Here is a 15,198-nt window from a genome sequence, read left to right as displayed (position 1 = left end):
GGCTCTGTGCCTCCCTGCTAGCTCCAGTTTGTGCCCTGATAGGGCTTTTCCCTGCCTGAATAAGCTTCTAAAACCTCAATGAATAAAAATGATTCAGCAGAAAAAACCCTGAAAGTCTTTGCTTTCACCCTTTTCACGCTTTATTTTTGTCTGCTCAAATATGGGCACCTCCTGATGGGCACCCGCCCTGGTCCTGTCACCTCAGCCCTGTTCTGGGTAGTGCTAATGCCACGGGGAGGCTGCCAGAGTGGTTGTGTGCTGGGGACGAAGCAACCTCATATAATTAGTGCAGAGTTTGTGCCTGCTGTGCTGGGGGTCTTACATATTTGGATGACCCCTGTCTTTTTCATGACCTTGCTCCAAAGGAGCTGCTGGACTGCAGTGCTTTGCCAAGTAGCAGCATAAGAATTCATGTTCAAATTAAAACCTAAAATTGTTTTTGGTTTAGTAGTCTGTGTTTGATTCTTCCCCAAATTATACTCTGCTATTAGCGTTTATGCCAGTCGGAGAAGTAATTTTTGTGGGTTTTTTTGAAAGTGCTTGTCTGTGTAAGTGAAGAGATCTTGTTATTTTGAACCAGTTCAAGAGGAATACACTTAAAAATACAGAGAGCAGTGGATACAGGCTGCTATGATTCCTAATCTACCTTACTATTTTTTGCATTTCTCTGCAATGAGTGTTTGAAGGAATATTATCATGTCATATGGTTCCTGCTAATATTGTAATGGTAGTCAGTTTTTCATAGAAAACACAGAAATTTCATGCTGCAGAAGGACCCAATGTAAAATTTCAATGCCAAGAAAAGTTGCTAAGGATATATATCTTTGGGTGAATAAATAGTTTTCAGTTAACCTCAGTACAGCTGCTCTGATTTACAGTGTCTGAGGATCTGACCCATTCTCAAAAGTCTGTAATGATTCTACGTCTGTGTCATAATTCCTAGATTAAAAGATACATTTCTTTCCATTCTACTCATATTTGGTTTAGAACCACAGACAAAGAACTGTCTCGTTTATGGTTCATGGTAATGATGATATCTGTACCAGCTAAACATGCCTGTAAAGCTGTATGCATGTAGGTACGTATGTATTATGTTCTGTATGGCAATGCTTTTGAAATCGTTAACAGAGCTCTCAACAAATATCCATGAGAAAACAAAACTCTTCAAATCTGGTTTTAGAAGTAATTGGCTGCACATATTATGTACTGTTTCCTTGTCTATTATAAATTATTACCAATAAATGTAAGTGAGAAACTGTTACAAAATATAGCCCTGAGCAAGAATTGACACTGTTTGAGAAGACAAGACTGCTTTACAAATGCAGATCATATGTTTTGTCCTTAATATATAGGAAAAAATAGGTCAGAGATGAAAACCGCAATAAGACAATGATAACCATACTGCATCCCAACTTAAAAAGAATATCTCAGTATTTTAGCACAATCATTTGTAAGGGACCTTATTGAATTTATTTAAAATCACTGACAATATTTGAAGTTTGTATTTTAGACATTTGGCTTTTTAGCTTTCTAATTATTTGGAAACAACTTCATTTGGGCCTTTGGTTCGTGTGCTGGTTTATCTTTTCTTTTGTACTCTGATAGTTGTTCTTCATTATGTTCTATTACACATTTAAAAACACTAACACTGAACTTTGAGCACTCAGAAATACGGAGCAATTCAGAGCCTGGGCACTCTTCACCTTTACCCTTATGATTGATTTTGTTATGCATGTTTCCTCCTCCTTGTTAGAGAGCAGATGCTCTATGCTATAACCTTCCATGAAAACAGGATGGTCGAGTGTCCACAGTTATCACAAATTATTACTTCTAGCGATTTTGTGGTACTTCGCAGAACAGAAACCAAAAGACAGGGAGAGTTTGTAGTTTCCTTTGCAGTTGATGCAGTTTCAGAGTGCTGTATGCAGAGACTGCTGCTGCTTGATCTCTCCAAGCTGAATGATGAAGTGGTGTAACTTTTACCTGTGGCGGTTACTTTTTAATGTTCTCTGATTCTTTTTAATGCCTAATCCGGATACCTTAGTGAATTTCTTAAAAAATACAAAACTTGCTTTGGGAAACTGGTTAATATTAAACATTTTTTTTTTTTAAGCTAAATAACAGTTTAAATACTTGATGTTGTTAAGTACGTCATACAAAAACTTTGAATAACAATGACTTAGTTATTTCAGTTTTTTTAAAGGCAGTTAAAATTGGTAGATATTTCATCCGTGTAGCTTGTGAAAGGATAGGAGGTTCAAAGTCTCGATAAATTGAACTTTAAATTGTTTGCACTCTTTAATGGCAACTGATTACCTTAATTAATAGAGGAGATAATGTTTTGTTATAACTGATTTGAGTTCTTAGACTGTTGCAATTATTTATCTTTTGTCTTCATATATTCATATTGAACGTAGTTAACACAAAAAGAAAAGGGCGCAATCCTGTTGCATAGCCAAAGAGGTGGAGGGTTTGGGGGGAGAAAGAGAGACATTACCCCACTGTTGTACTTGGCCACATTGCCAGTCAAATAAGGGTATTTCTCAAATATTTCCTGGGCAGTTTTAGCTAGGCATGTAATCTTTTTCTGAACAGTACCCTACTTCGAACTACCCTCTCCTTTCTCCCAATAGTAGGTGCAGCACACTGTGAATGAGGTGGTTCCTCAGGGGTCTGTAAACACATTTTAGGGTTCCCATTGCACACATATGTAATGATCATATTGTGTAAACTTTAGTTCAAAAGAAAGAAATATTGTGCACAATGCTGCCTTCTAAAAGCCTTAACAAAAATCACAACTTCCCAAAGTTGCAGAAAAATGGGCATTGTGTCTAGTTTTGTTTTATCTGACCAAAATGCATCTGACATTAAAGTTGTTCTGGGGTTTTGCTACTTTCCTTTCTTCCTGTGTTCATTTCTCTGTACCAGTGTGCTGTGTTGTATGATACAGTGTAGTGTACAAGAGCAAACATCAGTGGCCAAAAGCTGTGAGCAGATTGCAGCTGGAAAGCCCAGCCTTTCCATGTTTGCACCTGAGCTCTTGGGGATGCAACACTTCAGACAAGGTGCAGAAGGAGTTCCCAGTTATGTGGAGCTGCATCTTTTCCTTAACCTTCTCTGTGAGGCTAACAACATATTTTAGTCCTTGTGCCTGTTTTATCCACAAGGGTTAGAATTACATCTGGCTCTGGTGCAATTGCTCAGGGTGGAAAAAAGCTCCTTGTCCATTACTGCCGCTCTTGAATATTCCTTCAGAGAAAAGCTGATATCAAAGATGGATTCTCGGCTTTGCATATTTTGGTCTTCTCTCTTCTTTTCTAACTCATGCATCACTGGTGAAGCTTTAAAGAGTACGTGAAGGTGCATTTACATCAATACATGTGTAAGAACTTTGTGTATGTGTTAGTAGTGAATGGAATATCGATACAGAAAAGGTAATCCATAATATCACTCATCAATGCAAGTTTCTCAAGAAGGATTTTAGTTTAGCTTCATCTCTGTGAACCAGATGAAAATATTTTTCCATGTATATATCCTACCTAGGACACTCTTCTGTAGTTTATAGGGTGCCCAGAGCTACTGTAGATATAAAACACAATCTCTGGCTATTAGATCTCTGCAACACCAAAATGCAAATTTCACTCCTGAATATGTAGGCCACTTGCTGAATAACCTCAAGAAATATATAGTGAAAATGTTATTTCTCATGTATTCAGATTACTCCCTTCAAAGGTTTTCGTCAGGTTTTTAATATCCTGAAAGTCCCAGTTCTGAGGCAGACTGCAGTTCAAACTTCATTTTCAGTTCTTAGAGTGAAGTCATTTAAATAAACAAATAAAAGTGGCACGTCATGTGTAGCTTGTGCCAAAGTACGCCGTGTGCCAGTTAGAATTAATTTTTATGAATCCTTACATATATGAGTTTATAATAACAACAATACAGATACATATGCTTGTCCCTAGCAACTCTGATGACCCTTGTAGCACTTTATATGTGCAGAAGTAAAATCCCAGCACAGTTCTGACCTGTGTTTATTTTTAGTATTTCATGAATCACCTCCTTTAGCTGTTTTCCTTTTCTACCTAATGAAAGGCAAATAAATCTTATTGCTAAATAGCACTAGGATATTTGATAGTAAGAATAAAATCCCTCATCCTGTTTTTTGTTGTTTGTGTGAATAGCCAGATGGAAATGTTTACCCTTTAGAGAAATTTAGATCTGATATTTTTGTTATGTTTTGTTGGCAGTTTGCTGATCCCAAGTTGTGTGTTATTACAATGGAAGGTGACAATTTGATTGTCTTCAGTTGGAGAAACAAGCAATTTTATATTCACTGAGCTGTCAGGTAACAGTACCTTACAATACTAAGAGCTCCTGGCAATGTGGTTTGGCACCTATGTTTAAGTGCTTTGATGATTGCCTAACCTCTACTGAATCAGAAATATTTTGCCTGATAGAAATGTTTTTAGACTTGTAGTGTAAGGTTTTTATTAAGAGGCCAATCTGTAACTGAGTGCAGAGCCATTGTTTAATGTTACATGGAGGTACTAATTAGGTGGCAAATGGCTACAGGTGAGCCTGAAACTGATACTTCATTTCACTGTCTACTGAGCTGCTTGGTTTGACTTAGAAATGAGAACCAAAAACATGGAAAGGCGACAGGAGAAGGGGAAGGAGGGGAGAGAAATCTGACAATATTAATATTTCTGTTGTGAATTAGGTAGTGCAGAGAAATGGCATGTGACCTTCCACATCTGTAGAATTAAAAAATAACTGTTTGACTCATTACCTGGAATCTTAAGCAACTCCTGAAAATTACCTGTAGGTGTGAAAAAATGTAAGAATACTATCTCTTACCGTTGGAGCACGTTTCTCACATAGTATTGAAAGGATTTAATGAACCTTTCAGGAACTTATTCCCATCAGATTTAAGTGTTGTCAGGAAGATTTTTAGTTATTAGAACAACTTCTTAACTAGCTTGGTAGGGGAAAAAAATAAATGTATTCTTGAATTCTCTGTAAAGTCTCAACTCAAAGTCTAAACATGCTAAAATAAATTCTTAGTATTTTTAGACACCCTTTATCAAAACCATTTATATAACCATCCAGATAAACAAGTCATTCTAATACATAAAAATATGTGGATTAATGCTTATTTATAGCAACCATTGTTTTTAAATTTTATTGTTAATGATAGCTTTTATTTATATTATATATTCTCTTACTTTCTGCCTGAAAAAACAAATCCTAATAAGTTGCTGATGGATAAATTCTTGGCACGCTTGCTCTTGTTCCCATAATTATTGGTAAAGATAGTTGGAAGTCAGTACTGCCTTTTTTCTTTTTCTTTTTCCAACAGTAAGAAATTGGATATCCAGAGACACATGGCCTAGTCATAGGACTTTAAAGGCAGCCATCACTGAGAAGCTAATACCAACCAATTAAACAGAGGTGGTTACGTGATGTAACATTATCAGGAGAAACAATTCATGAGTCAAAGCATTCCAGGGCATATGAGCTCCAGTCCAAAGAACAGTCTCAAGCTGTTTAAATAAAGTGACAGCAATATTGTCAGCTAAATATAAACTATAGAAAATATTAACTACAGTGACTGAAGATAAGCACATCCCAGGTGCTAAATGACTATTCTTTCAGTGCCCTTTTACTGCATTTGAAGTGAGTTCACCTTAGGCATTTTCAGTGAAAGCTTCTGCTAGTGAATAAAGAGAATGGAATACTTAACCTGCTAGAAAGACAGGTTGTATTTTTGGCATTTTATGAATCCAAACAAATACTTTGGATTTTCAATGAAAAGACGTGGGGGGCTGCGAGGATGTTTTGCTGCATCTATTTTGATATTTTCAACAGCTAGATGAATAGACAAGAACTTGTTCCCTAACCCTAATATTTCACTGTGGCTGCATGGCTGAGGAGATCACTCTAACAGCGGAACATAAGAAAAATAGTTTCCAAGAAGATCGAATGAGCTATTTAGCTCTCACACTGTTTATTACAAATCAGAAGAGATACCACAAAAGTTGTTCCAAAGCTCAGGGTGAGCTTTAAGGGAGTCTGAATCTGAAGTCAAACTTTGTGATTTGGATTCATATCTATTAGCAGAAGTGTAATTTGCCTGGATTGGAAAAACAAATGCAAGAATAGCTGAGTGTATATCTTGGAAGCCGTGGGTGTATTGCTTAGCTTGATGCTTATTTCAGCTAGAGATTTGGGTGCTCAGTTAACATTATAGATGTCATTTCTTGAATCACAGTTGCTTCCACTCCCCCTCCCGCCCTTTTATTTCCAAGGTGGTTCCTGTGATTACCAGAAACTCTCTAATCTTGCAATTCTGTTTATGATCTATATGTAACTAATTCTTGTAGAATTCCTGCAAAATGAAGCCAAGGAAGAGCTTGAGGGAGTTAAGCTGGTTGGCCTGAGGCCTTGGAGTGACTCAGAGCCAGGAGCAGAAACTGGGAGATCCTCTCCCATTGCTGCCTTCTCAAGTTATTCAGGCTTTGTGCACAGGGATTTATATCAGGGTGTGAGGCCCCAGGAGAATGAAATTTTTTACTAACTGTTCGTTTGTGTTACTCATTCTCCTTGAAAATAGATATGAGATTTCATAATTTTAGGAAATAGCTGTTTATTCCAAAATGGCAGACAGATTACAGCGTTAGCTTTACAATGAGTTACGTCACTGAGTTCTGCCTGCAGAACATTGTTTTACAGGGGCAGAGCTGCAAAATTTTTAGGCTACTGCCAAAGCATGTTCATTTTTCTTGAAGTCTATCGGAACACTGCTGTAACTGGTATATTTATGCAGCAAAAAATAAAGATCAGTTTTCCTGAATGTTTAATCTAAGCTAACCTGGTTTGCAGCTAGAAATAAGTAAATTATTCTAGTAACTTCTGTGCAACTATGTCAATGTACCCCATTCTACGTCAGGCCTGTGCTTGTATAGGTGAACTTGCACTGCAAAATAGGTTGCATAAAGGATGATTTTGGGTTTCAGAAGGGGTTTGAGGATCCATGAAAGACACAGCTGTGCCATAGGTATGAAAGAGGAGGATACTGTGGGCAGTGCAGGTGAAGAAAAGTATATGATGCATCTAATGTATCCCAAAGCTGAATGCTGATTAATGAAGGAGAGTCCTGTAATGATGCTTAATATTATGAGAGGAATATGCACCTTTGTTGCTCTTTTAAAAGGTGGGGAGGGATAAGGTGCTGTGGCCGAGTTTTACTTATGAACACCAGATTAACACAGAAGTTTAGAAGGAAATACTTAAAAGGTTATGAGTACCTCTAAAAATGGTTTCTCTTAATTTATTTAGTTCTGGAGTCACCAAAGCACTTAGACATGTGCTTAACTTTTTGAAACTGAGTAGTCCAATTTGAAATTAGTGGACTGCTTGCATACTTACAGTTAATCATGCACTTAAGTACTTTAATCTGGCACTTTGGGGAAAAGGAATGGAGACTGTTCATAAAAGCTCTGTAAGTGAATATATTTCTAATCTAATCTGATTCCAATCTACTGTTGGAGCTGTAGACCTGGGTTATGTCTCTATTGTAGTCACTAAAGCAGGATGAATTAGTCCATCTGAGCACCACACTACTGTAGTTGGAGAGCTATCAGAAGCAAGCTTGTTTAAAATTAGTTTGGATATCTGAGCATTACAAAGCAGTCATTTATGTAGCTGCAGTGTAGACATGCCTTTGGGTTTATGAATGCTTTGTGAGGGTGGAGCAGAGCAGAAGCTAGAGTCTCTGGCCAACTACGAGTCTGCTTTGTCATATATCTCGTTGTTGTTGCTTAGTTTATATGTTTTTGAAACAGGGTCTGGGCTTTGTTGTTATCTGTTGTTACACTTCGTGGCTTGATTCTGAAATGTCTAGCAGCTAAAATTCCAGGTCTAGCCTTAATTTCCACTGTAACATTTAATCATTTGAGCAGACAGCAGGGATGGAAGATTTTTTTCAGGGTTTGGAAGCTTTTCATGTCAGGACTATCACCTAATTGATATGAGAGAGGATATGAATTTTTTGAAGAATGTGAGATCATAGAAAAGCCTTAGACAAAATAAAAAGGTATTATTATTTGTATTTAGAAAGGTGTAATACACAGTAGCTGTAGGAAAAAAGGAAAACCAATGTTTTGTGAATCTGACTGACAGCCTTCATTAGAGCACAGAGAATGTCTTCTCTGGTTTAAAATAAAAAATCATGTCATATCTATAGAGAATGGAGCTGTTTGGGACAGTGTTTAGCTTTTTGTAGGTAAAAGACCCTTAGCAGTTCAACTGTAGTAATGCTCAGTACTGAGGCCAACTGAAATTGGGGTCCAATCCCTCAGCTTTACAGACATTTTGATACATGATCCCATTCTTTTTCTGTCTTGAGCTCAAAATGAGATAGAATTTATTTTAGTTTTGGAAAATAAACATCAAGATTTGTTAAATTCTCAGACTTGAGTAGGTGATAGGACTTCAGATAATTAGGACCTTTTTCAACCATTTCTCATACCCATTAGGTATATTTTCCACCTTTAGGTATTGCTGTGTTCAGATAATCTGTCAATTTAACCAAAGCAACAATTTCACAATGTAGTTTTCTTTCTGATTGTGTGCTGTGTAATCAATATACTGATATAATGTGAGTGTAATTTCCTCTCTTATTTTATCTCCACTGCACAGTATTATAAATAAACAGCTAAAAAAGAAAAAAGAAAGAAAAGCACCAAACAAATCTGTTGCATCTTCTTTTAAGATTGTACCACTGTAGACACTTGTTCTAGTAAAGTAGAATTGGACCCACTTGATTGCATTTAAATTTTTCATGCTTCAGCAGTTTGTCTGGGAGCACAGTAAAGAAAACCCCCCGAGCGAGGATAGTTTAGAATAATAGAACTTGATTTTGTGTATTATAGCGGCACCATTTGCGCTGCTGTAGTTAGGGTTGTGTCAGCACTTCCATTATAAACCCCTGTTTGCAGGGGTTATAACTAGGGAGATATTTTTTATCAGAAACTTTTTTTTAAATCATGCAAGTGAGTTTAATTGATAATAGGAGAAATAAAATAAAATAAATTATAATGGAAATTAGTAAATTTCTGATACCTTTTACAAACCTTATTTATTATGAATATTGATTTTTTTTTCCCACTCTCAGCAGGGATTTTAGCAAATGCGTTTTTGAATGTTTTAAACATAAAATTGGGAAGTTGTTATGGCTTAAAATTTGACTGCTATTCATGCTCATATTTTAACATTAAAATATTTTAACACAACATGCTGTTCTATGGTTTAATTTTATCATAAACATAAACTACTCAAATGAGCCAGATTCTTCTCCCTTTGAATTGGATAAGACCTTGGAGTTATTGTCTAAACTCTGCCTTTTGACTTGATGGAGTTATGTGTACAGAATTCTCCAATTTAGGCAAAAATACACAGGGAATGAGTAAAACCTGCGTGAAGGAGTTGACTGGATAACACCCAGCTGCAAGAGTTTAAATTTACTCTGCTTTACTGATTGCAAACCTAGGCATAATCAATGTTTGGTGCATAACCAGGCACCCTCAGAAGACATGTAAGAATGAGGTATATTCATTCAGTTAATGGTTGTGCTGGGAAGGAAACTGGAGGGCTTAATCTAGCAGGGCCCTACACCTCTGTCCCTTTTAACCCAATGTTTTAAATTTAGCAACCAAAAAACTGAAACTTACCATTAAACCTAGTTGTTTTAACAAAGTTCTAGGAGAAAATAGGAGGGAAACACACCCCTAAAAATTATGTCATGAGGAGAGTGAGTGCCTAGGAGGCCTGCCTGAGCCTGTCTTCCTTTTCAGGCTCCAGGACTATAGGTAACTGAGTGAAGTGCAGCATGAAACGTGTCTGACCATAATGCAGCAGTGGGGAGAAGGGGTAGGTGGAGCTAGGAAGCATTTGAACCCCACCCTTCATCTGTTTTACTCTAGTACAGAAAAATATTGCTGGGCATGGCTTAAGATTATTAATGAATGGGAGTTTGTTGATATAATTTTATTTTTACATTAACAAAGTCCCTTTTCTCTGTGTAATCAGAACTTGAATAGAGATTTTTATTGAATTGTGTTTAAAACATCTTGGATAAAAGCAAAGTATATTAGTGTACATTGCAAAGAAAAAATGCTTCCCCTACAGTGCGTTACCAGTAGATAGCTTTACTGAATGGTCACTTGAGGAAACACCAAAAGCCTGTTTATGAAATAGAGGTGAAGCCTTTCTAGGCTAATTATATTCAGCATGTAATTTCTAAACTTCAGTCTGAATTTTGATTTTCAATTAACATTCCCAATTTGAAGATAATTTTCTATTTAATGTAATTGCAGGAAATAATTTATTGGCTGATTAAGACTGAGGGCCCAGCCTTCCTTAAGAAAACAGTCCCTAACAAACCAGCCTTTAAAGCCAACTCGTAGCTTTGGACAGATTCAGCCTATTTTTGCAGCTGCAGAGTTGTGTTTAATTAGGATTGTGCACTATTATTCATTGGTGCAGTTTGTAGTTGAAATTATTCTTAAGAGACATTTTCATTTCTAGTTTTCTGTCATGATTAATTTATGGCAAAGAAACAGCCATTGCTATTGCTTTACACAGAAGCTTGTTCGGTATGAAACAGGAATAAGATCTGTTGAGAAGGTGAAAGAAAGGAAAATCCTTTATTGTGACTTTCAGTTTTCATGTCGGGTTTTCAAATTACATAAAGCATGACGTATATTTTCATGTGAGTGATTACATTAATGTGGCTATTTTAATGAAAAAAGGGAAAGCAAACCTTTTATTTTATCTTAGATCATAGCAATTATGAAGCAGAACCTTTTGAAGTACATACAGTAATGCTGGTTGCTGAACTCTTGGCATGTTCTCTGTAGCATCAACACAAATTCTTTAGCGCAGTAAGAATGTAATACACGGTTTGAATTCCTCAGTTCTGCTTATTGGCAACATTAATATTAGACTCCCACTTACACTTAGGCTTCCCTACAGAAAACAAAAACCTTTTTTTCCCCACCAGTATCGAGTTTAAGAGGCAGGATTATCTCTATTTGTGGAATAGTTATTCTAAATAGGTATCAGTGTTTTAATATGTTTCAAAGCACTTCAAAGCTTGTAATACTTTCATATTGAACTGTACATAATTAGATTAGTTGATCCTATATTAATTTTTTTTTCACTGTAGGATACTAAATCTGAACTCCCTCATTAATTGTGAGAAATTTAGCATTAGCTGTTAAATCCTATGTGAAACACAGGCTGCTACATAAAAACTACTGTTTAAATTGGAATTAACTTAATTATTTTTCTTTGCACTTGATATTTCCTTCACTGTAATATTCATGAAAGCATGTGACAGATTTGTAAATTTAACTGTTAGTCTCAGATTTCCAGACCCTTTAATCAGTATTTATTTGTCTGTAGAAACAGTACTAGCAAGTTAATGATTTGCTAATTTGAAAAATGCTCATGTGGTTTCCTATGTTAACTGATTTGTGCATTTTTAAAGAAATGGTATGAAATCAATTATTGTTAAAAAGCAATTAAGATGAAGATCTTATTCCTCAGTTTCTCAGCAATTTCAGTGTCAAGGATATTCTAAAGTTACTAAACCCTGGGAAAATAGCTAATATATTTTGACTCTTCTTTCAGGTTTATTAATGATTGTTTTAACAGTTGTAGTTAATTGTACCAGAAATTTTGAATACAGTGTTTTGAGATTTTGAGTTGACGTCAGTAATATTTTCATCTAAGTGCAGAAACTGTGGCAAAAGCTGTGCTTGCATATGAGATGGTAGCAAGAGGCCATTATTTGGAAAAGACATTTAACATAAATCTATGCATTTATTCATTACACTTTTAAGTAATTTGAAGTATTTTGTTGACCTATATCCTGTATTCAATGCCTAATATGAAGCGAAACATAATTATTTTAGATTTTTAGTCTGAATTGTAAAAGATTATTCAAATATTATCCATCCATCCAACAAACCTTTCAGGTTTAGAACACTTTTTACATGAGTTCCTGAAAACATTTTCTGAAGTGTAAAACCAGGTAAAATTGAAACAATTTAAAAGCAGTACAGCTTTAAACAAACAGCAAAAGGACTTATTTAGCAGAATTTGAAATGGATTTAAAAATTCTTATCTGTGTAGAAAACATCTTCTTGCAAGGAATGAGATTGGGTAAGCATGATGGGCTCTCTCTTTTAAACATTTGCTTATAACCTTCAGATTGCTCATGGGAGTAAGAGTTTAAATAATTGAACTCTTATGCAAAATCAACATGAAAATAGCAATAAAATCGCTATTTTCTTATGGCTGGAGAAAATGATATTGTTTGACAAGTCTAAATGAATAGAATGATTTCATACAACTTAACTCTGACCTTGTCTTGGCATCAATGAATACTTTTTTTAGTATTTTGGATCCAGGTCCCCCAAACCTGTACTTTTTAGAGTATTTCTGTTACCTGCATGTGACTAATTTTTGACTTTCGTAGGCAGATTTGATGTGTTTAGAGGACTGTTTTGAGCTTGATTTTTTTCCACTTAGCACCAATTTTTTTGGTTTTGTCTGCTTTTCTTGTTTCGTAGAAGAATGTCTTCCAAGCAGGCTACCTCTCCATTTGCATGTGCAGCTGATGGAGAGGAAACAATGACCCAGGACTTAGCACCACGAGACAAGGAAGAGGGCAACAGTGATCAGCATGCGGCCTCTCATCTGCCTCTACACAATGTAATGCACAACAAACCTCACTCTGAGGAGCTACCAACTCTGGTCACGACCATCCAACAAGATCCTGAGTGGGATGGAGTAATCTCAGCCCAACACAGAATGGTGAGTTTTCACACTTCTCGCCGTGGCTTTCCAAATTAGTATCGTAAAAGACTGTTCACTCCCATTTTAAAAGACAGGTTCATGGGTAAAGCTTTTTAAATGTTAAAGTGTCAGTAGTCAGTAGTTATGGTGTAATTGTAAATTACAATTGTATAATCTACTTAAGTATACACGTCTTTATGAATGAGGTCATTTGATGAGTTCACCTTCTGAAAGGAAATGCATCTATTTATCATGTTTTCATTCATACCTTGATTTATGTCGTAACCTTTCTAGCTCATATATTCAAGCATTAATTTCTGACAGCAGGATGTAGCTCACAACAGTTTGTCATCTGCAAAGTGTTGTGCTGAAGGAAGAAACTTTAATGTATTTTTTTACTTGTCTCTCAGAAATAGAACCCACAAAATCTAGAATATTCTAACTTTACAAAGCATGGCATTTTAGGTGACAGAAACATCTTGCTGTATTCATAGGAAATTACAACTTTTCGTGGAGGGGAAAGGTGTTTATGAGCAATTCTATCATGCTCTTCTGCTCTAGATCACCAGTTTGTATACAGGTGACATTAGGAATGATCAGAATTGTTATCTGTATTCTCTTCAGTAGCCTAGATAAAATTATTTTGTGGTGGTAACTTGTCTCTGCATCCCCGAAACTCTGCAATAAATGGGCAGGCTGAATGAAGGCTGAAAGGGCATAGCATCTCAGCCAATTTATTTTCCTTGCATGTGTTCCTCAGAAACAAAATTAAGGTATGTGGAGCAGCCAGGTGTTCTGTAAATTTAGAACATCATAATTCCAGACTCTCCCTAAAGCGACTTTCACAGACTTTAAATTCAAATAGTTAGCTTAAAAAAATAATCTGCCTTTTCATAAAATTTTTTCTGTATTTTTATAAAATATCTATGAGCAGATTCTATTCAGCAAATATTTTTTCCTTTTTTTTTTGTAGTACGAATCAGAAGCTTTCAATAAGGTTAAACATAATTGTAGATTTTTTTTTAACAGCATTAACAATAATCAACTTATTTCAAATTTGACTAGATTTAATAATTCTAATGCATTAATCAATATAGATACCATAGATCTTTGTGCATATTATGATGCCTGGAGTTAGTTAAATAATAACACTACAATAAGATCTATTTTGCTAATATAGTGTTGAATTTTTTTTCCTAAAATTGGATTGATTCAAAAGATCAAACCAAAGCAGAAAAATGCTACCTAATCTATACTCTACAATTTAATGCAGTGCAGAATTTTCTGTCAGGCCTAAAATATTCCTGAGTATTTGGACGATTCTCACAAAGAAGGCAAAATTTCAACTGCAAAAATAGCTTTAAAGAAAAATGATTATAGATTAGTAATTTGGCAGGGTAGGTTGTAAGTTGTATATATGTCTTCTAGTCAGAATTTTGAGATTTAACCTCATTTTGGACAGAGTCACTCTTTTGCCCAAGTTATGCAATAAGCATATTAGAATAATTTTAACTTCTGTGTTATCAGGAGAACAAACTGGATGCAGAAAGGATGGGTCCGGTTTGTTGATAGAAAAAGTAAATCTGTGAATTCTCCGGCTACTTCTCTATTCATTCAGAGAGGCAGGTGCACTCTTGGAATTTTAGTATTAGGACACCAATAGCATTGACAAAATTACTCTGTGTCCTAGAGAGAGAAACTCCTGGCCTCCAGGAGACACTCAATGCATATTTTTTTGGTTCAGTCTGTTCCTTGGACCCGGAGTAAGCCAAAATGGTAGACTCTTTTGTAGAATGATCAGTTGTACGTGTGTGTATTGCTCTGAAGGGGGTTTGCACTCACAGTGACAGAGTGCAGTCTCTGTTTTCTTTCCTAATGCTGAACTATCATGTCAACACTCGCTGTTCCTCTGGCCAGGCACGAATCAGTACTCAGCTTATCATGTTTCAGAACAGGTGCATAAACTTTGCTTGAGGGACTTAGCACTCTGGTTTTCCTTTCTCCTTTTTCCAGTAAATATTCCATCATATATGTAGATGAATGTCCTGAAAATCATTAGGAGTTTCCAGAAGTCCCTTGGCTTAAGTCTGGTGGTGGATATATGTCAACCTTATTTAGGTAACTTTCAGCTAAACCAAATAGATTCTTTCTTTTGCTCAGCTCAAAGCTGGGTATAATTCGCAAGGCTTGGCTACCAGTACAGACTGAAGTTCTAGGGCATGTTGTTTCATTGCACTTAAGAGATCTAAAATGTACAGAGCAAGGCCCCAGTGTATTAACAGCTAGGTGTGTTAGATGACTAGTTAGATCACCACAGTGAAGTGGTGAAAAAGT

At 36.0% G+C, this 15,198-nt stretch overlaps 1 protein-coding gene across 15 annotated transcripts in view; it reads left to right on the top strand.

Annotated features, from left to right (window-relative positions):
• The window catches only part of SOX6 (SRY-box 6), a 376,930-nt gene that overhangs the window by 131,225 nt on the left and 230,507 nt on the right, over positions 1-15,198 (top strand). For all 15 annotated transcript variants that reach the window (XM_027700993.1, XM_027700982.1, XM_027701004.1 and 12 more), the window contains one exon: positions 12,639-12,882. In XM_027700993.1, coding sequence (XP_027556794.1) covers positions 12,643-12,882 — 240 coding nt within the window. In that variant the 5' untranslated portion in view covers positions 12,639-12,642. The remainder of the gene's footprint in view (positions 1-12,638; positions 12,883-15,198) is intronic.

The sequence above is a fragment of the Neopelma chrysocephalum genome, unplaced genomic scaffold, assembly GCF_003984885.1.
Source record: "Neopelma chrysocephalum unplaced genomic scaffold, ASM398488v2 Primary Assembly neopelma1_24, whole genome shotgun sequence".
NCBI classification, from domain to species: Eukaryota; Metazoa; Chordata; class Aves; order Passeriformes; family Pipridae; genus Neopelma; species Neopelma chrysocephalum.
The sequence above is the reverse complement of the archived record's forward strand: the minus strand, read 5'-3'. Positions and strand labels throughout refer to the sequence as shown.